The following is a 26,980-nucleotide window of genomic DNA, read 5'->3' as shown; positions in this document are numbered from 1 at the left end:
GTGGTATACGAAAGAGTTCATGGTCAACTTAATGACATCAAGCTGCCCATGGTCCTGTGTCTGCAAAACAAGTCTAAATCACATTTTTTCATAAGTCTTGTGGTTTCTTCAGATGCAACTTTGCAAACCTAAGTCATGCTAATGCTGCCATGTTTGTTTCAGAGAGAAGACGTTTTCTCCTGGCAGCACTTCCAAGCAAGTCATATTTGGTTGTTTTTTTTTGCAGTTTCTCTGAACATTATTCAGTCTAACCTTGAGGTTAATTTGCTGGGCGGCCCAATCCTGGGAAGATTGGCAACTGTCTTGAATGTTTTCCATGTGTGAAAAATCTTTTTTTTTTTTTTACTGTAGATTGATGAATTTAAAGTTGTTTGGAAATTCTCTTATAACCCTTCCTAGAATTCTGGACAGCAACAACTAATTCCCTTCTTGGCATAGTGTTAACACACACCTGAATACTCCAGACCAAAAAACTGCCTCAACTTTCCCTTTTATAGAGGTCCTCACACTTATTGAAGATCAGTAAATGAAGCTATTTTCATTAACGGTATCTGGCTGCTATTTACCATCTTAATTAATATTTAATAAGGTTGAGCTCAGTTTTTCAACACAGCTTCTGTATTTTGTATTTATGTCATGTGTTATTCACCCGAGGATGTATTTAAATGACTGTAGAACCCTGTAAGGATGACAGTTTCTTTATGTGCTGTTACACAAAACCTTAGAATTAAAAGAGAGTGTGCTTTCTTTTTCACGTGACTGTATGTATACATGTGTATATATATATATATATATATCCCCCCAAAAAACTAATGGAAATGTTAATGAAAGTAATATGGAATTCAACAAATGCAACTAAATCTGAATTGAAAGTGTGTCCACTTGTCACCACAACCCATCTGCCTGCCAGTCACATAGTAAAGATGGTGCACTGCAGTCCAAACAATGTCCTCATCAGACGTCTAATTATTTCAAACCCGTATTTAAAAGGCAAAGTTCACTTGCTTTTTGGAGGTGAAATGTCTGCGGATCACTTGCTGATTTTGCATGTACATGGCACAGCAGCTGACAAAAACATCCCCTTCTTGTCATCGTCTTATCTTACCTTTAACATCTCTCCTCAGCTTTTTGGACCCTGGATATGCCCTTTCCCCCCTTTCTTTGAGCACTGCAGGGACTTTTCTTGGCAGTTATAATATATGCTTTGAGTTTAATGGCAAGGCTGAAGACATGTTGCTTCTACAGCAGGAAATATAGAAGGTCTTATTTTCTTTATTACACTAAATCTTATTTCTGTGTTATCATTACGCTTTTATCCCCCTTTCCCCTGTTTTTGGGATATAATCAGCATCTGACCAATAGAAACCTTTATTGTGAATGTCTGTGGTATTTTAGTCTGCACAACACCTTACCAGACAGCAGTGTATATTTTAGTGACCCGTCAACAGCAATTATTGATTTTTGTTCTGGTCTAAGGCAGAGTGAAGCTCTGCGGCCTCGATGAGGAAATGGAGGTGCGTATCTCTTGTGCAAAGAGCAACAACTGCAATAAAATATTGAACAACTTTTATAGGAGAAAGTCCTGAGGGTTTAAGAAAAGTATGCATATTATTGAACTTGCTTTATGGGATTCAGCTGCAAAAGTTTATTTATTTACATGTATTTTATTTGAAGAATGTTCATTCACCAGTCCAAAACATTCCTGTGGCTTGTGCCGTCCTTGTGATAGAGTCTGGAACAGTTCAAGTAAGCAGTAAATACTCAAAACAAACCAGACAGTCTACCGTCATAAAAAGTGTGGCGCAAGTACAGTTAACACGGATTCCTAGCAGGTAGTAAAGTAGCCAACCAATTAAAAGCTGCAGTGTATCTTAACTGCTTTGCAATAGTGCGTAATATTCATTATGGATTAGAAGACATATTAATACATAATGAGCCATTATGCTGAATTAGTGCAGCAGGTCAAATTTTAAGTAATACCAATGTATAGCAGTATTCCTATTATCATAATGTTTGAACAACAGTATTATTACCAACTCGGCTCATTGCTTTGGAATTGTTATGGGATAATATGACACAGCAGATACAAAGACAGGAAATCAATAGGCCTTTTCACAGAGGACATTTTGACATGTCACAGTTGGAAAATTACAGGTGTGAATGATATAATTAATGATGGTTGAATTCTGTTTGGCAGCTTCATTTTCAGGGTCCTGGTGTGCTGGCACTTTGACTCACTGTTCAAAGGCTTTATCAATTTATCAAAATCTGGACTTCCATAGCAAGAACAAAAACAGCTTATTTTATTTTATTTATTTATTTTTAGGTATTGAACAAGTAAAAAAAAATAATTCAATATTGTTATTAGATATAATATTATTAGAATTATGAAGTCCTAATGTTGCTGAAATATTTGGGGGGAATTTTTACTATTAATTTCTGCATAACAATGTGTGATTGTTGTCAAAACCAACAAAGACAGCGACAGTTCTAAAAAAAAGATTTGAGAGGAAAAACTATACTCTAGAAATGACAGAGACCATACTTATGTCAGTAACAATGCCCAAGATCAAGTTGACTGATTAACTGATTATATGGTGTCAAAACTGTAACTACAAGCTTCTACGTTCTTTCAGGTTGATAGCTATGCCAGCAAGTCAACTGTGTGTACCTAAGTGGGTCACAGTGGGACACACTAGGCTGCTCTGCTAGTTAACCAGCATTGAATGTCAAAGCAAATTCAATTAAATTACATTTTATTTATATAATGCCAATCACAACAGCAGTTGCCTCAAGGTGCTTTATATTGCAAGGTAAAGACCCTACAATGATAGAGTGATAACCACAACAATCAAACGACCTTTTAGCAAGCACTTGGTGACAGTGGGAAGGAAAACGCAGAATCAGGCTCAGTGAGGGGCAGCCATCTGAGGGCAAAAGAAATAATAACAGAATAACAAAATAAATAATGACAATTCAAGTGGAAGTTACATTATTTAATCGTCTCTCCCAAAATTTAAGGCTGGGCTGTGGCTCAGGTGGTGGAGTGGGTTGTATGCTATTTGCAAGGTTGGTGGGTCGATCCCTAATTCCTTGAGCTGAAGTATCCTCAGGCAAAAAGTTGCTCTTTATGCTCCTTTTTGATCAACAAACTGATACTGCATCCCCGATGTGTGCATGTGTGTGAATGAATGTTGTAAAGCACTTAGGCATGAATAAAAGTGCGTGACTGGGTGAATGAGACTTGTAGTAGGAAGTCCTTTAAGTGCTCAACTGAGTAGAAAAGTGCTATATAAGTACCCATGTGTTTACCATCTTCTTTCTTTTTTGCACTCCCAACTCTTCTTTATTTCCACTGAGTGGCTTTTGTTGTTGTTATTAGGTGTGTTTAAACAGAATCATGCATGCCACTTGCAAAGAGAGCGAGTGGAGTAAGATGGAGCCCCTTTAGGGAAATCAGGTCTTACGTGATATCATTCCACACTTTGCACATTGCAGCTTCAGTAGTTTAAAGTTTGTCAGCCCTTGGGGGCACCCCACTGGCCTGGGACCCCCAAGCAGTTGTCTGCCTTGCCTGGTGGCAAGCAACACTTCTGATTATTCTACATGATCAAACATTCGCTCAGTTTGAGAAAGGGTGGAGCTTTACCGAAATATACGTGACCAGGGTGCAAGGTGGAGTTCCTGCCTTTACAAGTACACCAGGTGACTGAAGGCACTGTCTGTCAGGTAGCGTGTACATGCTCGCACAGCCCCGGTAAAGAAGTTCAAAGAGATAAGGATTAATAACAAAACATCTGGGTGTGAATCATGAGTGGGATTTTTCTAAAACCAACTTAATAAATTTTGATGCCGTTTGATAGCTTCATGAAATGTTCCCCCGACATCCAATTATTCTGTCAATGTTATTGACGAGTGTATGAAAACGTTTTTTTTTTTTTTATCATCACAGGTTCAGATAAACACTGAAAAACCTGATACCTTTGTCTTCTCCTGATTGAATCCAACAGACCAACAGGACATATTTAGAAATGTTTTCAAACCTTTTCGATGAGGAAACTGAACCAGTCCTTCATTCATCAGTCAGCACTTTTCCACGTGTTGTGTCGAAGATATATTTAATGGGCTGATATTGCTCACTCCTCATAATAGGTGCAGTTGCTGGTACTGCCAGGTCCCCTCTGCACTACTCGCTCCACTGTGACATTTCCGGATTTACCACCAGATGACACTATTCCTTCCTTTCTGTCCCGGCGTCATGTTGACAAGTTCACGGATAAACAAGGATGGGGAGCGGGAGAGAAAAAAAACAAACGCATTTCACCTGAGTAAAACACTTAGCAACTTAACAATGTCCCCTATGAACCCGCTCTCTTGTGATTCATTGCCAGCAGTGCAAATCAGATGATTGGTGTTCCATTTTAACGGCGCACAACAGATATGCTCAGTGTGTATGCAATTAAACGTCTTTTCAGCCATCTGAGATAAAACTGCATTTCACACACGCACACATGCACACACACAAGCCCAAGTACTTATCTTGTCTGGCACTATTAGAAATCATTGCAGGAAGACTGGAGATAAACGATGTATGAAAATTAATTGAGCAAGTTCAGATTTTACAGTTTAGCAGAACATATTTTAAACTACGTAACTTAATTAAAGTTAATGCATTATAATAACAAAACACCAAGGCCTTCTACGGATTGCTGGTTTGCAGTCTTGTGTGTGAAAAGCACTGTGCGCCAAGCAGTAGGTGTTGTCCTTAATTTTCGGTGAGATGTAAACAAAGATGCTCACTCTCACCAGGAAAAGAAGAGGAAACAGACTCAGTTCAACAGTCTGGATGTCAGTCTGTGAATGGAGCAAGAGCGTGAATAACGGAGAACTGCAGCCACATCAACATCAGGTTTTAAATTTAAACTCTTCAGGTGTTTGACTGCTGATTTGGGTGGCGGGAGTGTTGAATGCAGACAAGTGCAAAAACCATTAAAACAACCCCCAGAAAAAAGTAAACATTTTAACTGGAACATTGCAATGCCCCCTGCTACCCATTAATCATTCATTTTCTCATATCTGTGCGCTGAACTAATGCAGTCTCTGGTGAACTTTTCTTTCTTTCTCTCTTAATACGAGATTCTGATAAATCTCGTATTAAAGGTTTGTGAAAATGAAAAAAAAAATTATTTTGCTTAAAAGAGGAGGAAGTCAGGCAAATATAGGAATATAAGAAAAAAGTGAAAGGGGGAAAAATGAACAAAAAAAGGCATCTGTGTAAAATCTCGAATGTAAAAAGTTGCAGAGGAACACAAAGGCGCAAGACAGAGATTGCAACTGAAAATGTGGCACATCATTTCGTGTGAAAGCTTTCAGGCATATTTATAACCGTGCAAAGAGAGGTTTTCTCTCATTGTCAGCTTAGACTTTTGAAAAATAAGGTGAGAAAACAAAAATCCCCAGGAGTTATTCTAAGCCAAAAAAAAGACAGACTTAACCCATGAACGGTGTTCATAAAACATCATTAGAAATGTGCTTTAAGAAATCAGTTCACATCAATAGGTAAACTCTAAATGAGACATATTTTAATATTGCCGTTGCTGATTCCAATTTGCAGAAGTCAGTGTTGCTCTCAGCAGCAGCAGCAGTTACTGTCCATTAGCTGCTTTACTTTAATGTCTGTCAAACATCATAGGCACCTTAATAGCTGAAGTTACTCCTGGCCAATCAGAGCCTTCATTAAAATCACAGTTAATATTTCCAGTGGAATAAAAATTTAAATGTAAGCTAATTAAATGTTCACATGCCCGATTATTACTTGATGGAGAGATCGTAAATAAGAGCAGAAAGAAGAGTTTATTTTTCTTTTTTTTTTAAAAAATGCTCACGTTTTGCTGGCACATGGCCCCCGTTTCATTTGCAGAATCTGTGCAAAGCAATTGTATTTGTTGTTGAAAATTTGGGCTCTCATCAAAAAGTCAATGCATTCATTGAGTTTAGTCTTGAAATCTTGATGTACCATTCGACAGAAAAGCCAGTAGACATGCAAGAACATAATTTGCACGTCATTATGGATAAATCAGGGGCACGCCAGCTTCAATCTGTCATCTGGTCTGCGATGTTCTGGGGTCATTTGGCATATAGGAAGATACATTTGAAAACAGCAAATGTAGACAGCATTTACTGTATGTGCTTGTGTGTGCATGTGTGTTCTAAGAATTCTTCAATTGATGCACAAACGACCATGAAGCACTGCCAAGCAGCTCAACTACCACCTGCAACTTGATTTCTATTTAGCTGCTGTCTAACTGCTGTTGTGCTTGACAGCAACAACAGCATCTTTTTCTTTCTTTCTCTCCACATCTAGTCCACTCAGGCGTCAGAGTGGAGAATGGTAAGAAAGACAAGATAATTTAATTTTATTCCCAATACTTTTCCTGTCAACATTCATTCAATGTGCAGCACAATCTGGCACAAGTTGACACTGAAATAAGAGTCACTCTTTCACCCAGCTTTTAAACAATTTTAGTCCAAAAGCAGAACCCGTCTTTTAACAAGATGATGATAATCACACGGCACCGCATCCCGCTGAGAACAGCTTTGCAAATACTGCTTTCCCCTCTTAAACTCGACTCCAGCTACTAGTAATATAGCAGTGTTGTCTACTGGCTCTTGCTGACATTAACAGGATACGCCTTTCAAATATCATGGCCTTTGGGACTGGGTCAGGGTTGCTATTTATAGAAGGTCAAGACTTTATGATAGCTTGGCGAGCTGGAGTGATAACTGAAAATAGAGTGGGCTTTAGTTGCTTCACTGCAGCTGATTTTGTGTCTGTTATTGCTTCAGGCTTCGAACAGATGTGACCTACACATACATGCACTGCATTACTGGTTTGTACTGATAACTGATAATGCAGCTATGTACAGTAGGAGTGAAATGACAGAGTAGAGAGACAATTTTAAACTTTGCAGTAGAGATTTTTCAGATTGTCAGAGACATACTGCAAGTACCCTGTAACTGCCCTGTACTGCAGTGGCTGACATATAGTGTCACCCTACAGTGTGATTATTAGCACACTTTGTAGAGCTTTGCTTTCAAAGTGCCACAACAAACCTTTTTTTGTAAAAATATCCTCTGGTAGCCAAACAGTCCTGCAAAATATGGGGAAATTAAGTGAGCTGCTGGAGATATTATCCATAAGGGGTTCTTAAAATTTTAATGACCCAATGTTTGATTCAGGGGTGCACACATTAAATGTGTTTCAGTTCACAGGGTGATGTTTTATTTTGCTGCTCTGATGGCTAGAAAAGGGAAATTAATATGGAAGAGAATATTGCCTTGGTTTTGTTCTTTCTATGCTGCTATATGATAGTGGGGCAGGAACTGTGGATTCCCAGGATGCTTGAAGGCCGCCTAAGATGACACCAAGGGTCGCCAGTGGCCTGGGAGCTGCACTTTGAGATCCTTGAACATAACACCAGCTAATACAGCTAGGCAATTTAAAATTAAAATAAAACTGGAAAAAATACAATGTACCAACAGATACAATCCTGAGTTTATGGCAAGTAGAATATTTGTACAGCTTATTTTAAATTATTTGATCAGCTTACCTGGAAAGTTTTAATTTTGTGAGAGTAACCACAGTAAAAACCTCCCTTCACTATATAGTGTAAATGACGTCGACTTGTACAATTCTTTGTTCTGATGCCAGTAACACATAACAGATCCCAAAAGGGACTCTTAGTTATCTGCGACTGACATAACTGTGATGTGACATCCTCTGTCCTCAGCATACGCTCCACCCTTTTACCTTAAACAAGCAATCTGCTCCACCCTCCGCTTAATATTTATAATCGCGCCTTTAAAACTGTGAAGCCAGGGCTGTGGTGTGGGTGCCTCTCTTGTTGTGTGTCTGGGACTGGTGGTGTGTACCTGCTGCCATACTGTTTACATTCTCCCAGTGTCAGAACCCTGAGCCGCGATCACTTGCGCCACCATGTCTAAACCGTTGTCTGACCACGATAGAAGGAAACAGATTTCAGTGAGAGGCCTTGCCGGCGTCGAAAACGTTTCGGATCTGAAGCAAAACTTCAACAGGCATCTCCACTTTACTCTGGTCAAGGACAGAAATGTGGCAACCAAAAGGGATTACTACTTTGCGCTTGCCAACACGGTGCGCGACCACTTGATTGGCAGGTGGATCAGAACCCAGCAGTACTACTATGAGAAAGACCCTAAAGTAAGTTCTAATAAATCTAGGTGTGACAGCCTATCGCCTACAAATCAATTATTAATCTATCTTTTTGATATCTTTTTGGCCATTTGTGTACAAACTTGTATTTTGGGTGGTTATAGAGTAAGAGTGGTATAAGGGAAAGATGTTTCGAGAAATTTGTTTCATTACAATTACTTCGGATCTTACACTGTTTTATGGGATGCCTGTTTCTTCTGCACTGTTTCACATATTTTAAAGTAAACAGTGGTGTCAAGTACCTGAAGACAATTACTTTTGTTTGTTTGTTTCTAGTAAATACCTGTAGAAGGTGTAAGCATACCCATATGGAAAAGATATATATAAATCTTATAAAGTTTGTATCTGTCTTGTGTGAAACTTGTATGAAAAGCATATAAGAGTGAAAACAGATATAAGATCCCTTGAAAAATTATATAATGAAACTTGTATGTTTTGGATACTTACTAAAACAATATATGAAAGTAATGAGAAAGTGGCCACTTTCATGAGTAAATCATGTAAGCCTTATATGATTTACTCATGAAAGTGGCCACTTTCATGAGTAATCACATATAAGTTTTTACTATTTCTTTTCCATATGGGTATAACACACACACAAACACACAGAAAAAACAAAGATTAAAAGAAATCTGTTTCCTCTTTTCTTTCACATTAGTTTTACTTTCTCTAAATTTTTCAAATTCATCTAATAACCCTTTAAGGAGCTAAGTCTGGGCAAAACTACAGCTCCTGTTCCACTCAACCTGCTGCTATGCTGATGCATTAGTCTTATGCATGTGTGTATAATGTCAACATATATCAGTCAAAGGAGCGCCGCTTGTCTATGTAATTAGCTTTCTTCTTTAAACTTTGTCAGCTTGATATCAGATATTATAATGTTGCAATTTTTTAATGGCAAGAAAAAGCAAAATGTGTATTGGTGTAGGGATGTAAATACTTCTTCTTCCACCGAGAGCCAAAGCTTTGTATTCTTCAACTGTACCTTCAGCAGCTTGATATCGGTGTAATGCCAAGTCATGACATTTAAACTTCACTGGGGGTTCTTAGCACTCTGCTGGTATGCTGCAGTGCTTATAGTGTGTTGAAACATGAAACCACCCCAAGACCTTCTGTTCCCTTCCTGTCTGACCATACAGCACATGTGTCATATGACCAAATGCCTCTGAGGGTGTCTGAGTTCACTTAAAAGCAGTTGGATTGAAGTTGTATCTCAGCAACCCCAGTATTATTAGCCAACAGCTACAGAAAGAGCCTTGGAAGAACAATATGAAGCTGCCGTTACCACAATATTAGCCGCCACACCGCGTTATTGCTCGAAAATGTCACACAAAACTGTCTGTAATTACAATAGAGGGTTCAGATGCAGAGCAAAACTCAGCTCCAATTCAATTTATTATTGGGGGAAAAATGTTTCTTGCGAGATTATTAATAACCCCACTGAATGAAAGAGATTATTTTTCTTTAATAACGTTAAGAAAATTTGCCTGTACGTCATAGTTTACAATGCACGAGTTCAGTTTGCAAATTATCTGCACATGCTGCTCCTCACAATAAGTTTATTGATCGGGCGCTCTAACTCAGAAACCAGCTGAGAGCTTTTTCTGGTGCTCTGCATCGAAAGGTCAAAGGTGAACCTCTTAAAGGTCTTGCAGGAGGGAAGACATGCTAGCTTAAGAGCACGTCTACATCTTTGTGCAAAGATCACGTCCCGAAGAGTTACTATTGCAACTATTTAAACACTAATAATACACATTCATGGAAAAGCAGAGCCAATCAACACAAGAAGATGAAACAAAGATAAGATATGGAACAGAGTCATATATAATTCAGGAGATCCTGTTAGTGCTCTAGTGATACGGCTCTGTCAGATGTATTCATTATTATTTTACACATCCATCTGAACCACTTCTCCTGTTACTCCAGACTTGAACTCCACAATGAAAGGTTATCAGCGGACCTTTACAGTGACCTCTACAGGAGTTATTTTTGCCCAAGCCCAAAATGTTGGGGTTACATAATACTTGAAGCAATCTGTCGCCCAGTCCCTTCTCTCCCCCTGCTTTACCTCCACAGCCTGTGTCCACCCTTCCATGTCAGAGAGAGAGAGAGCACACAACTAAATGGCAAAGGCTAAACAGAGGCTCAGGTGGCATATTTATCTGCACTCTGAACCATGAAGCCAAATGATGAGACTCGCAGATTTCTTTGACAGTATGGGGTGGGTGTTAGTGGGACCTTTCCCCGACCCTGATTGCAGAATGTCACTTGAGTATTTCTGTTAGTGTTCATAAGACAGTTTTGACCTGTTTGATTACTAAATATGATTTTTTTTTCTCCTTTTCGAATTCACAATGTAGCGTGTGTACTACATCTCCCTCGAGTTCTACATGGGTCGCACTCTGCAGAACACCATGGTGAACCTCGGACTGGAGAATGCCTGTGACGAGGCCATGTACCAGGTGAGACAAACACGCTTATTTTAATCCTCTTTTAACTGTGAAATTGCTGCTTTCAAATACTGTAACAGAGAGGGAGCATCCCCGAGTCACTGGTTTGCGTTTGTCTCCTTCAGTTGGGTCTGGAAATGGAGGAGCTGGAGGACATGGAGGAAGATGCAGGTTTGGGTAATGGTGGCCTGGGTCGCCTTGCAGGTGAGCATCTTTTCATGCTTTGTATTAAATAAATTCAAAAAGAATTGTTTTTGTTTTTTTACCCCCGTTGGATGACCAAAATAATGCATCTTTCTTTCTTTCTTTCTTTCTTTCTTTCTTTCTTTCTTTCTTTCTTTCTTTCTTTCTTTCTTTCTTTCCAAGAGCTGTGATATTATTGAACCTGTTATCATGTCCTGCCTTTGGTTTTCAGCCTGTTTCCTGGACTCCATGGCTTCACTGGGCCTGGCTGCCTATGGTTATGGTATCCGCTATGAATTTGGTATCTTCAATCAGAAAATTGTCAATGGCTGGCAGGTTAGAAGATTAAACTTCACATTCCTTTCAGTGAGAGAAAGCAGCTGCTGTTGCTTTCCTTTTAAGTAACACCAGCTTTGTTTTTAAATCACCTGCTGGAGGAGTCTCCTTTTCATTATCATGACCTGACATCCCTTTATACCTGGCTCAGCTCAGAAGCCACCCGCTAATGAGCAGTTTTCTGCCTCAATACAAATGTGTGGCTTTACCCAGGTCGAGGAGGCCGATGACTGGCTGCGCTACGGCAACCCTTGGGAAAAAGCACGTCCTGAGTACATGCGCCCAATTCACTTCTATGGCAGGACCGAGCATCACCCCGATGGCGTCAAATGGGTTGACACTCAGGTGAATGTGTGAAACAAAGCAAATAAAACTGAAAGATATTTCTTTGATGATCTACAGTTTTAAATAACTCGCTCTTCATGTTATGGTATTGACAGGTAGTGCTGGCTCTGCCTTATGACACCCCTATCCCAGGCTACAGAAACAACATTGTCAACACCATGAGGCTGTGGTCTGCAAAGGCACCGTGCGAGTTTAACCTGAAAGACTGTATGTATCCTGGCAGAGAGCACATTTTTTCAAAAATACATCTGTCAAATAAGAATTAGCATCAACTTAAATAATTGCTTTTTCCTTCTAGTTAATGTCGGTGGCTACATTCAGGCTGTTTTGGACAGAAACCTGGCTGAGAACATCTCCCGTGTTCTGTATCCCAATGATAATGTAAGAAAATGTGGCTCTATTACCATTTAATCCACCAGCACTGCACTCATAGCCCGAGCATACAGATATTAACTTGGATTAGAGGAACTAGAAGAATGTGAATATCAAAGGGATCTGTGTGTGACTGGTTAGACCTTATCTTAGCTCAGCTGGGAGATGGACTTCCATAATTTGGACCACACCTAATGTCCTTTGTGCTCAGCTAGAGCCGATGTGTATTCCCCCAGCTTCCTCTGAAGCTCGGTTTTAAATCTGACAAAAGATCTGACCAACATGTGCCGACTCCTCAAAGGCTCCAGCAGGAGGATTTAGGAGATAACCATCTAGCGTGAGTTATAGCTCACGCCAAGTGTGGTAATTTACGTCTTTGCATTTGAGAACAGAAAGTGTGGTGTACCTCATGATGTAGTGTTACACTGCTGTTCAATCAAGTTTGCTCTAGTAATATTGGGATATTATAATAGTAGGGTGATCATTAATTAATTGTTAATTAATTAATTAATTAATTAATTTAGTCAAAAATGAAAGCTGAGGTTGTTTCAAAATACTGAAAGCTAATGTTTCCAGTTTCTTCAGTATATGAAATTGCAAACTGAAGACTAAATTTTTTGCTAGTTTTAATCCCTTTATATAATTCCTTCAAGTTGCTTTAATCAGCCTTAAAATGTCTTTGCAAATCCTCTCTGTTTGGCAAATCAAAACAGCAAATACACAGTATTCTCTTAACTCTTTCAAAAACATATTCATAGCCTCCAACAAATTGGCTTTTACCTCTACTTCTTATTTTGAGGGATGAAAAGTGTGAAATTTATGTATTTTGCATATTCAAGGGAGATCTGATTTAAACACTGATTAGCTGCACAGTGGACAAATGCAAATGCACGCTTATACACATGTAGTACACTTTGCCAGTATATTCTTAATGGGTGTTAGCATAATGTCTCTGCTTAAGAGATTAGACATAGATCTATTAAAGCTTCACTAAATCTTTTCTCACAAGTCTAATATGTAATTGTGATATTAAAATATTTTAGTGGTCCACGAAAAAAAGCAGCCACTGATATACAAAAGGCTATGCTTAATGAATAATAAAAGAAAATTCATCTTTGACTGCAGAACAGAAAAAGACAAATATGTGTCTTTACCCGCAGTTCTTTGAAGGAAAGGAGCTCCGTCTGAAGCAGGAATACTTTGTGGTGTCTGCCACCCTGCAAGACATCATCCGCCGTTTCAAGGTCTCTAAGTTTGGCTCCACGGAGATTGCTCGCACAGACTTCACCAAACTGCCTGACAAGGTGAAGTGAAAAACTCAACAAAATAGTTTCTGTCAAAAATGAAAAGATTTCCTCATGATGTTCTCCCTGGGTCTTCATTAAATTGCCTCTGTCAGTTTTTTGAACAGGTTGCAGGTGTGTTTTATTGTACCTTAGGAGAATAGTTGAAAAGAATAGTATCTACAAAGCGCTCTGTGACCCATTCAAACTCGGTTTTGACTTTCTTTAATGTTTTGCATATTCAGGTTGCCATCCAGCTGAATGACACTCACCCAGCCATGGCTATTCCTGAGCTGATGAGGGTTCTTGTTGATGAAGAGAAGCTGAACTGGGAAACGGTGAGTAGTAGATTAATACGACCCCTAAAAGGGTCTTAAAAGGTTATGTGTGCTTGATGTTGATTCGCTGCTTTAAATGATTACAGTGAGGTCAGTTTGTTGCACAGTATAACAGTAATAGAATAATGACACATCTGGCTTTAAATTGGTGCGAACATTTCCCAGTAGGCCTCACTTTCTGTGTGCTACCAGGCTAAAGGTTTGAATGCACAACCAAAGCAAGCTGACCCGTTTGTTTTTGCCAGTAGTTTTCTCCAGGCAGTTGAAATGGTTGACACTAGTATAACTGGAGTAAATGTGGACACTCTACCAAGCAAAGGAAACAGAGTTCAGCTGTTGGAAGGGCGAACAAAACAAAAAGTGAACTACAGATGAGAGAGTTCAGAAGCAACTGTTGATCTATTAGGTCACAAAAAAGGAGAAGCGACCTGTTCTTTCAGCAAGAAGGTGGAGTTAAAAACTTACCTACTGTCACCGCAGTGTTTGACGCTTAATGTCTGTCATTACCTTGATGATGATAATGGAGGGATGCAGGGTGGATATCAGCTCAGAATTTATTTATTTTTCTGTTCACTAAACCTAATGTCCTGCTGCTGATGGTGAGGCCTGGGAAATCTGTGTGAGAACCTGTGCCTACACCAATCACACGGTTCTCCCTGAAGCTCTGGAGCGCTGGCCAGTCGAACTGTTTGCTCATCTGCTGCCCCGTCATCTGGAAATAGTCTATGAGATCAACCGCCGCCACCTGGAGGTTAGTTCTGCACATTGCAGCATGTCATAATCTGGGGTGTGCTGGATGCATAGGCCCCTATGGCTCCTAATTACTATATATAGCACAGGAAGGACATATTGACGTTGTCCTGTGGCTAAATGTAAATATAGTTAATGTTATAATTAATGATTTTAATCTGCTTCATAGGTAAGATAAGTTAAGAAAGACATATATTAACCTTCTAGCATAAATACAGCATGAAACTGAAAAACCTGAAAGGTAAAGAAGCAGAAAAAACAAAATACTTATTCTTACTTTTTAAATAATATTGTTCAATCATGGATTTTAGATTGCTACTGTGGAACGAGACAACAGGAAACCTTATTAAAATGCAAGGACAGACTTCAAAGATTGGCAGGAGAACCAAAATGCTGTAATGTAAAAGTCAAAGGACAAAATGGTCCTGATGGGCTTTTAATTGCAACATCTGTCAGAATAGACTCCCACATTCTTCGTGAACAGAGAGAGACTTGTTTCTGACATAAAGTGGTGGGCAGGTTTTTATGAGCAGTTGATCAACCAGATAACACACTGACTTTCATCTACTTAAATCCTGACTGAAACTGTCCTACTGGTGGTCTGGTATAATTTTAGAATAGCTGTGTTGACCCTACAGTGACAAGTGTGACAAGTAAAATCATATTCAGCAAATGAAATAAAGAAATATAACCTCTGACTTAGTTTATTTTTGCTTCTCGTGCACCTTTGAATTTTGCAGAGAGTTGCTGCTAAGTACCCCGGCGATGTGGATCGCCTTCGCCGCATGTCCCTCATTGAAGAAGGCGGACAGAAGAGGATTAACATGGCCCATCTGTGCATAGTGGGTTCCCATGCCGTCAACGGCGTGGCTCAGATCCACTCGGACATCCTCAAAGCTACAGTGTACGTCTCTAAACAAAAACTAATCATCCTTTGTAGTGGTAAATCATAATTAACGTCGCACACAGATGCACGAGTGTGTGTAGTAAGTGTATTGCTATCTGTTTCATAAATCCCCATCCTCTGTCATTTCAAGGACTGCACATCATCTGTGTGTTCTGATATATGCTATGCTCTCCCACAGCTTCAAGGACTTCTATGAAATGGAGCCACATAAGTTCCAAAACAAGACCAACGGCATTACTCCTCGCCGCTGGCTGGTTATGTGCAACCCCGGGCTTGCCGAGGTCATTGCTGAGGTTAGCAGTGTTTCAAATATACAAGGGACACAATGCTTAAATTTAGGTTATACTTAACAAAGGACAATGATCAGTCAATTTATTCACTCATTTATTTTTTCACTTATCTTTTTCTCATTAGAGAATTGGGGAGGACTTCATTCGTGACCTTGACCAGCTGAGGAACCTCGTCAAGTTTGTGAATGATGAAGCTTTCATTCGTGATATTGCCAAAGTGAAACAGGCAAGTAATGTGTTATTTTGTCTAATATGTATCCAGCATTATGCTCAAAAAGATACAAGAATGCTTGTGAATGTGTATAATTGTGTCTGAAGATGACTGGATGTCGAAGTCCTGCAGAGAAGCGGCACATATATTTCACATTAAGATGAGATGTGATGAGATAGCCTTTATTTGTCAGTTGCAGGTCTTTTGCCCACAACCGAGATGACAGACCTTGCCGACCGTACATACAATACACAAACATCACATTGGGGAGACAGGTCAGGGTAGGTAGCGAGGAAAAAAACACTGAAATGTGTAACACAAAAGGATAATACAGGAATGCACCGATATCAACACACCATAGCACAATAAACACAGACAAGCAACATGGGAAAGAGTTCTAGTGTGTACATCTGATCTGGGACCGCTACAATCTTTTGACTGCGCCTCCAACTGACCCGATGTCCACATCAGAGGGGAGGTAAGCGTTGGAGGTGGCGTTGGATCCGGGGTAGGGAGGGTGATGCGTCGGTGAGTGCTTATCAGTATCAGTATATGTATGTGTGTGCGTGTCCATAGTTCAGCTGAGACAGTGTCCTTTGCCCTGCCAGGCTAAGTAAACAGTCTTCCAGCCAACCCTGGTGGCCTTGCATGGAATGGGAAGGAACAGACTAAACACAGTCGTTATCAGGGTGTTTTGTTCATCTCCGGCCTTGCAGCTGGCGCCGAGAGGGTAGCCGCATGAAGTGATGGTATTTTTTACTTTAGTGCGAACAGCTCATATGAATTTCAAAGCAGTTCTACAGTCCAACACTGGTCTCTCAATCTCCCGTTGGAGAGCCGCGAGCTTCGCCATACTTGCGTTCTGTGATGTTGTCATTTCTTGTGCTCAAGGAGCCAATTTCTGAGAACTCACGGCAGTGTGCCTCCCCGAGATGTCATCCAATTTTGCGCCCAGAGATGTTATTCCGAGCTAGCCCTTCTGAGATGTATCCATTCTGCAGTCAGAGATCTTATTCTGAGTATTCACAGCAGCCATAGCCTCTCCAAGATCTTGTCCGTGCTGCACTCAATGAGCCCATTTTGAGAAACTCACGCCTCTCCCATCGTTCCAATCCCAGCGGGCAGCCTTGTGGGGGTTTGAACAGCCGGTTCCGCTTTCTTAATTCTTCGATAAGTCAGGGCCAAGCCAGCTCCGATCAGCCAGAACCCTGTTACCATGGTTCCGAATAGGTAGATATCTTCAGCACTCAGGCTCACCCAAGCCCAAACTTCTCGTTGAGAAAGGGGTGTCAATTGCATTTAGGGACCAGTTGATCCAATCCATAATTCCTCTTTTAGGTTTTAGAGAACAGACTGTGAGAGAATATTCCAGGGAAAATACAAAAAAAACCACGAGACTAGACAAGGACATAAGCAGGGAAGATAAGGGAGAGGAGAAAAAGTGTGTCCGCCTCCTCCGAGAGCCAAAGAAGGAAAAAAAAAAAAAAAATTAAGCAACCTGTGCCTGTTTTCAGACTGCACACACAAACTGTTCTGTAAAATATCTGATGAAATATCGTTTTTTTCCAGAGACCCAACCTGCTGACCTATTTGTTCCTCCAAGATCAGTGTCAAAGCCCGCATTAACAGTTAATAACTGCAGCATCTACACCGGTAGCCAGCACATATTGTGGTTTACCACTTCAGTCTGGGAAAAATGACATTTTATGAATACTTCGCAAGCCTAGATGGCTGTTGTCCTTGGGGCTTTCAGAGTACATTGCTGCACATGAACAGTAATAGCATCAGGATAGAGGTGGGCCCTGACTGTCAGTTGGGCATGAGTCAGTGGGCTTACCTCAAGGCCTTAGGCACATTGCTCCATGGCTTCTGACACATGCAATATTCAACACGTGACACTCGCCTTGTGTTTGAGCTCACAACACTGGACCACTGGACTGTGACTTTGGTTCATTTAGTTGCATAACAAAGACAATATTTTACAGCAAACAGTTCCAGAAAGGGGAAGGTGTTCTGGGAAGCAAGCACTGACTCTGTTAATGAAGACATTCCAGAGATCCACCTCTCATCTCTGACACGTGACAGTCATGTAGCTCTTTTCTGTCTCTGCAACTGACAAGCATATAAAATGAATACATCATTAGCCCTGAAACCTCCCCAAGGCAGACAGTAGTATACGCATATGGCCAAAGAAGCATTCCCGACAGTCAGAATTGTGCTTTTCTTTTCTCATGTTCTTGGGTTACCATACTTTGACTATGACTTGTTTTCTTTTTTTTGGAGTAAACTAAATGTTTTGATTATGTAGGAAAACAAAATGAAATTCGCTGTGCACCTGGAGGAGCACTACAAGGTGAAGATCAACCCCAACTCCATGTTTGACATTCAAGTCAAGAGAATCCATGAATACAAGAGACAGCTGCTCAACTGCCTGCACATCATCACTTATTACAACCGTAAGGATGCATTTAAAAGCCTCTGCCATTTTCATTTGATTTGACATTTTCTCAAATCCAAATAACATGTTGCTCCAGATCTTTACCGACTGTGTGTCAGAGCCTACAAAAAGGATTTTGCTGCTCGCCTCAGTTTCGTCTCTTTATATCTCCACCAGGCATCAAGAAAGATCCCAACAAGCAGTGGACCCCAAGAACTATCATGATTGGAGGAAAGGTTTGTATTTTAATTTAACAGCTAGTAACTTTAAATTTATGTCACATTTCAGCACCATTCGATACGAAGTGTTAAGGCTATTTAATGTCGTGTCTCTAACTGTGGCTCTCTTGCAGGCTGCTCCTGGATACCACACTGCCAAAATGATTATCCGCCTGATCACGGCTATCGGTGAGGTGGTCAACAATGATCCTGTCGTTGGAGACCGTCTGAAAGTAATCTTTTTGGAGAACTACAGAGTAACACTGGCAGAAAAAGGTAATTACCAAATCACTGCAAATGTTTATTAATATTTATTCTAAAATTTCTCAAACCCCTACTTCTGCTCTTTCCCAGGCATCCCTGCTGCTGACCTGTCAGAGCAGATCTCTACAGCTGGAACTGAGGCCTCTGGCACTGGCAACATGAAGTTCATGCTGAATGGCGCCCTGACCATTGGCACCATGGACGGGGCCAACGTGGAGATGGCAGAGGAGGCCAGAGAAGAAAACCTATTTATCTTCGGCATGAGGGTGGACGATGTCGAGGCCCTTGACAAGAGAGGGTAAGGAGAGAACATTTATTACTCCTAGCCTCATATTTGTGTCTGCCTCTAAAATGTTCACCATTGTCTTTGTAATTTCTATAACTACTGTACGTAATATATTGCCATATCTGTCAGACAAACAAAAGATCAACTATCAAGATTTTCTGATATTAAAACGAGTGTACACATGCTCTGACAATCCAAACAGAGACTCAAATGTTATGTCCACACAAACTGAGATTTTCCACATGAAAAAGGTGTGGCCTTGGGCTCATATTTTTTATAGGCCCTATCTGCTTTTCCCTTGTGAATGATTCAGTTACTACGGCGACAAGCTGGTCCTTCTGTGTTTCTGAATGTGTTTGTTATTTATTTTCTTTCCTGCTTAGATACCACGCCGAAGAGTACTACAACCGTCTGCCTGAGCTGAAACAGGCTATTGACCAGATTGCTGGAGGCTTCTTTAGCCCAAAGCAGCCTGACCTGTTTAAAGAAATTGTCAACATGCTGATGCATCATGACAGGTAGAGACGCATCTAACATTCGATGCCCGAGGCTCAGACCTGCATGCACACATACAAATATTGTGTATGAACTTGCTGAACATCCTGGTGTTGCTGCATGCAAAGCAATATTCAGTGCACATGTTCATTCACAAATATGCATTTATTCATATGCAACAGGTGAACTTTGTTATTAGCCTGTTATGTTATCATTTGGTTAATGGCATTATTCTCTGCATAGGTTTAAGGTCTTTGCTGACTATGAAGACTACATTAAATGCCAAGAGAAAGTCAATGCTCTTTATAAGGTAGGAATTAAATGCAAACCTGGGAAAAAATGCTTCTTATGTATTCATAGTATGATATAGATAGTTGTCTCATTCACAGTGTAAAAGTCAAGTTATTGTTGGCTTATCAATCATTTTTATTCTCCCCTAGAATCCCAAGGAATGGACCAAGAAGGTGATCTACAACATTGCTGGGTGTGGCAAGTTCTCCAGTGACCGCACCATTGCCCAGTATGCTCGTGAGATCTGGGGCGTGGAGCCCACGCTTGAGAAAATCCCCGCCCCCGATGACAAACAGTAAAATGTCTACATGACAGCCAACACCGCAGTTTCCCTCGTTGGTTCAACTATCTTCAGAACTCACACGGAAGATAATGTATGTCTTGCAAAAGTCCCCCACAAACCTTTGTCCACAGCCATTAATCAGTGTCACATATAAGCTCAAGTTTACATTTTTCATACCTGCATATTCGCAGCATCCAGGTTACAGGCTAGTGAAGTAAATCCATTGCAGCTGTCATCAGTGAAGCAGAAACTGCTGTTTAGCTGCTGGAAAAAGGACAAAAGAGATTTTTGTTGGGGCTTGTAGATTTAATCGTGGTATCTTTGTATTCCGAAATATAAAGTCTTGTATTTCCATTTCAGACCCATTCTGAATAAAAAACAAAAACTGTCTTAAAAGCCATAAATAAAATCTGACTTATTTATTTTTTTAGCTGTTTCAGGCATGATTGTAAAATATAGAATAAACATGCACGTACATTTAGCTGCAAAGATAATTATTACTGTGTGGCACTTCCTATTCATGCAGTGTTTGTTTCATTTGTAGATTAAATGTACCGCAATAAATATCAAACAACACTTGCTTTTTTGGAGGGGGTGGGGGTGAGGTGAAGGGGTTGGATTTTTTTGTGTTTTTTTTTTTTTTTTTTTAGGCAATTCAACTTAGAGTGAGTTGGTGAAAAAAGGCAGACTATGGACTTTACCTTGACCTACACAAACAGTTATCGTCAGAATTGCGACTCGACAAAAATCCCAGAATCAGTGTTGATGGACACTGAATGCACCAGCTGTACGCCGGAAAATAAAAACTTCTGCTCATCCAATCATAGCAACAACATAAACAACAAAAAGGAAATGATGATATGCCTCCAGTCTATAGTCATGCCATCACTACAATTTTACAGCTTAAAGTGACAGCTGTGATTGTACACTTTGAGCTGCTAAAAGGAAAGGGAGTATAATTGTGTTTATGAGAGTGAATGGGGAGGAAAAAGTCTGATTAATAACAACGGCATCCACTGAAAAACACAAGGGACAGAAGTGTAATTAGATACTTGTGAATAATAGTGCACGCTCAATCTTCCACAAGGCCTACATGTCTAATATGTAATTTGAACACTGACGTGAGCGCAGATACGCACATCTATGTGTGTTGTTTGCTGTCTGGGTTTAGAGACTGCGCAAATTCAAGCCTCAAACAAACAACTCAGCACCATTTTCTTATGTAAAAGTAACAGAAGTTTTACTACTCATGTAGGTGTTGCACCAATTATTTGTAGTTTTTATTTAAGGCCAGGCGACCGTGGCTCAGGTTGTTGGGAAGCGTATCTGTAACCGGAAGGTCACCGGTTCGAACCCTGGGCTCTCTGTCCTGGTCATTGTGTCCAAGACACTTTACCCTACTGCCTACTGGTGTTGGCCAGAGGGGCCGATTGCGCGATATGGCAGCCTCGCTTCTGTCAGTCTGCCCCAGGGCAGCTGTGGCTACAACCGTAGCTTGCCTCCACCAATGTGTGAATGCGAGAGTGAATGAATAGTGGCATTGTAAAGCACTTTGGGTGCCTTGAAAAGCGCTATATAAATCCAATCCATTTAATATTTGAACTATTCAAATTCATGATGGGAGTGTGTTTGCAACGGCTCTGTTTACTGGATGGAGTCCAACAGGTTTCTTGTATGTAGGTTAAACCAACTAATGATAGCAATGTAGCACACAGATAAGTAGGGTAACGCAAATAGACAAAAAAAAAGAGAGGGATCAGAATGCCTGATAAGCCCAAGGTCCCGAGCCCCAGGCTAGACAATACCAGCACGAGACCCACAGGCACTATATCAGTGAGGACAGCACTCTGGTGATAGGATGCAGTTAGAGGCTGTAAATTATCAACGCAAGCTGTTATCATGCGCTTTTACTGACGATACTTGTTGTAGTGAATAAATCCATTCACAGCCTTTATTCCAAAACAATGAATCAAAGCATCATCATTAAAAACGGCAGCTCTTCAGCGACTGTTTCTGAGAAACCTTTGGCTGCTTTTTTAGATTATGTTAACAATTTCGCTGCACATAAACACTGAGACTGTGTTAAAGTGTGAATGTCAGCTTGACATCCTGGCTGACAAACCTATATCTATCAGCCAAGTGCATAAATAAAAGGGTAATACAGCATCTACCAAATGGCACAGGTGTTTAGGCACAGATGTCTCTCCAGGTGTGATGTTTAGGAATGAATTTTCCAAACCTAACAAGAAAAAAAAGAAATTTGACCTTGAAAACCCCAAATCCTGCCTTCCTCAAACATGTCCAATGAAACAGAGTGACTTCATTTTATTCTTATAGCACAAAGATACATGGACACGAGAGAATGCAAAGATTCTGCAACTGTGCAGCATGTGTTTCTAATAAACTGACGCTGCTTTAAAATTATAGCTCTGACGCAAAGACACCTCATTTTGTTAAATGCCGGTTGCCTCGCTTCTCAGGTCTCCTTACCTCTACTGCTTGCAGCTCAGGAAGCAAGATGTGAGTGGAGCATTCTGTTTGTGTGTGTGTGTGTGTGTGTGTGTTTTCTGGATGTGGCGTACACCTGCTGCCAATTCACTTGATTACATGAGACTAATCCACCAATCAAGCTCCTGCTCTTGACTCAGTTGTTCTGTTTGTCAATATGGTATCAACACTGCGGCCAAGTTGTAGTTCTATAATGTTGCCCCTTTGTTGTCTGACCTCCTAAGAGTCTTTGTTAGTTCCTGTGCATCAAATCCTTTGTCTGGTACCAGAGCTTCACATCATCAGCTACCACGCCTGTCTGTCCATCTCTCTTATTCACATCCACCAGCTGAATCCAAACACTGCCAGCTGCAACTCTGAGCAGTTAACTCCTACCCATTGTTATCACTGGAGTTCTACAATAAATCTGCTGTGACTGTTCATTCTGCCTGTTTTTGGGTTTGTTACATTCAGTCCCTCAGTCCTTAAAAATTTTACAGATACATCTCCAAATCTAATTTGGCTCAACACATACGGACATGCTACAGGGGTAGGCTTATCTTTCACTGAGCGATCAAGGTTACAAAAAGCAGAAATTAACACAAGACATTGTTATTGAACCAAGTGATATATAATACTCAAAAAAATTAAAAGTAAAACTTTTTAATCAGGGTATAGCATCAGTCATTAAACTTCTAGGATGTTGGTCTGATCAGGAAACAGGCAGAGGGAGTTGTTAATCAGTTTCAGCTGCTTTGTTATTATTTTTTTCAGTAGTTTTGCATTTGGCTAGGGTCAGTGCAACTGCTTGTAGCATGCGATGACACCTGGACCAGAGCATCAATATGTGCCATTGTCAGAAGGTTTACTGTATCTACCAGCACAAAATGAGGTGCATGGAGGAGATTCCAGGGAACAGACAGCTACTCTAGGAGAGCTGGACAGGGCCATAGAAGATCCTTAACCTATCAGCAGGACCGTATCTGATTGTTCGTGCAAGGAAGAACAGGATGAGCCAGAGCTGCGAAAGGACCTCCAGCAGGCCACTGATGTGAATGTCTCAGACCAAACAATCAGAAACAGACTTTGTGAGGGTGGCCTGAGAGCACAAAATCCTCTATTGTGCCCTGTGCTCACTGCCCAACACCATGGAGCCCAACTGGCATTTGCCTTAATATACCACAATTGGCAGGTCCACCAATGACGACCTGTGCTTTTCACAGATGAGAGCAGGTTCATGTGGCGAGAATATGCACACATTGCCTGGGCAGCTGCATAGGCATGTTTTTCACTGGGTGAAATGCATTTACCCCATAAAATTCAATCTGTTACAGTGAAGAATACAAACATAAATGGGCCTTGTGAACTCATTATAGTATTTATAAATGAAAAGAAAGAACAGCCCCCCACCCACCCTCCCACCCCCAGTACTATCAGGGTTACTGTTGAGGTTGAGTTTTACTGTAATATGGTTTTATGGTGAGTATGGATGCTCTTTTCTTGGCGTACCTTGTAAAACTGATCTTATATGACATATACGTTAGCAGAACTATATCTACACTGATCAGCATGAAAAGAAATCTCTCTGCATTAAACAGCAAACATTGAATATTATCTCAACCAATCACTGGGTGGCCAGAAATGAACATGAAAAACTACAGCATAGGAGGCTAAAGCAACAAGAAGCTGGGTAAAACAAATTGTTGCAGAAAAAGTGTAGGAACCAGGCAAGAACAGCTTCTGATAGTAAAGACTAAAACTAAACTTCAGAAGAAGTGGTCAGAGTGATGACTGCAGTTCATTAAAGATACACAGATTGTCAGTGGGAAAAAAACAAATACAGTTTGTGTAACTTTTGTTCTATTTAATGTTGAAACGGTTCGTGGGGTCAGACTTCTGTTAAACGGTTTTTATATTCTTTGTACTGTTACTTAACTGAAAGTTAAAGTGTTATGTATCCACTTATGTTTAACAGGTTTTAACTGAGGAAGAGGTAAACGGTGACAAGATGCACATGTTTTGTCACATTTTACTGATGTAATAAATTTGATAAATCCCTAACCTTTAGAGCTTGTCTATCTTTTTAGCAAGTGCATATCATAAAATACACCATCTTCAGAAAACCACAAAAGAAACCTTTTCTTCAGTGTTCAAATGGCAATTTCCTGTTCTTTCAGACTTTGTGGATTTAGTCCCCTGTGATCTGTAATTTGATGACACATCTGCAATTTTTTTGCACGTTGTTAGCTTTCTACCTCTGATTACTTTTTGATTACTTTTACTACTTTATTTGATTGCACTTTTTAATCTGGCAATTAAAGAATAAAACCTGCGATAGATGTTTCCTTCAGGCTGTATCTGTCTCTCCAGGTGTGAGGTTTGAGCATTTCAATATTGAAAGTTTTTTCATTGCTTGTAAGTAAACCCTACAACTCGATTTTATCAGGATAAACTGAAATAAAGATAGTGTTGCTGTTTTATTTTTCTTTCTCTTGATTGCTGTATCTGTTGATGATGACTCCTTACTTTGTTTCTCCTCTGAACTGTCATGAAAATGTATGCGTAGGTCTGTGTGCCAGTTTAATTGCAATCATCAGGTTATCCCCTCATCTTCCATGAAGTGACCAGAGCAAATTTTTCATTTGTTCTCCGCTGCTGCAAATCGGGGTGTCATTTCTATTGGTCTAAAATTAGTTACTGCAGCTGTTATTTTTTATTATAAAAAAAATATATATATTAATTTATAGTTGTTATTTTTACAATTCATATTAAAAAGCTAACTATTATTACCTATAATGCACTTTGCCTATTTTCTGTCATAAATCCAGTGGATGAACTAAATGACTGCACCAAAACCCAGTGAAGGATAAATGGATCATTTATAAAGGATTATTTGGAGCTGTGAATCACGCAACGCTACTGTAGTAGAGTCCAAGAATAAAAATGCGGAGCTGGAAATGAGCATAATAGGTCCTCTTTAAGCTGGAATCCAGCTCCATTTGAAATTCCTAATGTCTTTGTGAACCTGAGCAGAGAAAGGTAAATATGGGTGACTGTATGCTGCAGAGGCTCTGAGGCTGACACGCACACCTCTCGAGTCTCAACATGTTATTGCGCTGACCTCTGTTTCAAAGTGTCCTTCCAGTTGGCAGGTCTGAAACCAAGATGAAAGTGAATTAATTAAACTGAGCCTGCATTAAAGAACCAACTCAGCAAGTGACACTGATGTCACAGTGATCTCCGGGTCAGAGCCATAGTTGACAGTTTGGCATTCAGAGTGATATTTAGTTCGTTTCCCTATGAATGCATATTAATATTGTTATCCATATTAATTTTTTCATTTGTTTTTCTAGGGTCGCATCTAGCTGACATTTGGCACCCATGCATCCATGCTGCTTTAATGGATCCCCACATCTGTGTGTGGGCCATAGTCTGTATATGAGACTGATATAGCTTGTGGGTTTGGAAGTGAATCCTTTGCAGAAATGGCTTCAAATGATACATATACATATACATATATGTATTTGCAACCCCAATTGCAAAACATTTGGGACTCTATGTAAAATGTAAAACAAAAACAAGGATGCAGGGATTTGCAAATGTCGTAAATCTATACTGTATTCAGAGAGCATAGAAAAACGGGACATAAAAATATTTAAATGTACACATTTTACTGTTTCATAAGAAATATTAGCTCATTTTGAATTTGATGGCGGTGACGTCTTAGAAAAGTTGTAACACGAGCAACAAAAGGCTGCAAAAATAAGTGAGGAAAAATAACAGATAAGTTACATTATTGGGTATAAAGTAGCATCTTAAAGAGACCAACTATTGGAGAAACAAAGATGGGCAGAGGTTCTGCAATCTGCATAAAATTGCATCTACAGTTGTGGAGCATGTTCCAAATAATGTTCCTCTGTGTATAATTATATATGCTTTAAATATCTAAGCATCTACAGTGTATAAAATAATCAAAAAAGTCAGGGAATTTGGAGAAATCTTGAAATCTGTGCGCAGTGGAGAAGGCTGAAAATCAATACTGGATCCTTGTGATCAGGCGGCACTGCACTAAAAGCAGGAAGGATTCTGTCATGGAATCTGTCTGTCACAGGCACAGCAACACCTACAGAAATCACACAATTCACCCCAGTTTCCACAAATGCAGGATTTCAAACAAAAAAGAACCCATACGTGAACGTGAGCCAGAAACAGCGCCATCCTTTCTGCACTAAAGCTCAATTAAAATGAACTAAGGAAAACTGATCAAATTAATACAAGTTTGAAACAGATAGGCAGCATCTGGTTTGTTATCAGTGCCCGGTTCAAAAGCCTGTGTCTTGGTCCAGGGGTGTATTGGTCTCTGTTGGAATTGGGATCATGCACATTAATGGTGAAAGGTATGTAAAGGATTTGATATGGATGATATGCTTCCATCCTTTTCAGGGAGGCCTTTTTAAAATCAGCACTACATGCTATTATAACAGCATGGCTTCATAGCAGAAG

At 40.1% G+C, this 26,980-nt stretch overlaps 1 protein-coding gene across 1 annotated transcript; it reads left to right on the top strand.

Annotated features, from left to right (window-relative positions):
- The first annotated feature begins 7,902 nt into the window (after positions 1-7,902).
- pygma (phosphorylase, glycogen, muscle A) lies at positions 7,903-20,577 on the top strand. The gene is made up of 20 exons (XM_084942323.1): positions 7,903-8,239; positions 10,612-10,713; positions 10,827-10,905; positions 11,117-11,220; positions 11,434-11,565; positions 11,661-11,772; positions 11,864-11,946; positions 13,098-13,241; positions 13,466-13,558; positions 14,163-14,309; positions 15,049-15,212; positions 15,394-15,508; positions 15,630-15,731; positions 18,025-18,172; positions 18,331-18,389; positions 18,506-18,647; positions 18,726-18,933; positions 19,305-19,439; positions 19,660-19,726; positions 19,857-20,577. Exons 1-20 carry the CDS (start codon positions 7,997-7,999, stop codon positions 20,004-20,006), a joined length of 2,529 nt encoding a protein of 842 aa, XP_084798449.1. The 5' UTR covers positions 7,903-7,996; the 3' UTR covers positions 20,007-20,577.
- Positions 20,578-26,980: the final 6,403 nt, after the last annotated feature.

This window comes from Perissodus microlepis, chromosome 10 (assembly GCF_051167445.1).
Source record: "Perissodus microlepis isolate ML-2025 ecotype Zambia chromosome 10, ASM5116744v1, whole genome shotgun sequence".
In the NCBI taxonomy this organism is placed as follows: domain Eukaryota; kingdom Metazoa; phylum Chordata; class Actinopteri; order Cichliformes; family Cichlidae; genus Perissodus; species Perissodus microlepis.
This window is presented reverse-complemented; position numbering and strand designations above follow the sequence as displayed.

Excerpts from the sequence above, each read along its gene's own strand:
- pygma (XM_084942323.1), top strand. The coding sequence starts at position 7,997 with ATGTCTAAACCGTTGTCTGACCACGATAGAAGGAAACAGATTTCAGTG. Across the intron at positions 11,773-11,863 it reads CGAGTTTAACCTGAAAGACT|TTAATGTCGGTGGCTACATT; the intron begins GTATGTATCCTG and ends TTTTCCTTCTAG. Across the intron at positions 18,173-18,330 it reads CATCATCACTTATTACAACC|GCATCAAGAAAGATCCCAAC; the intron begins GTAAGGATGCAT and ends TATCTCCACCAG.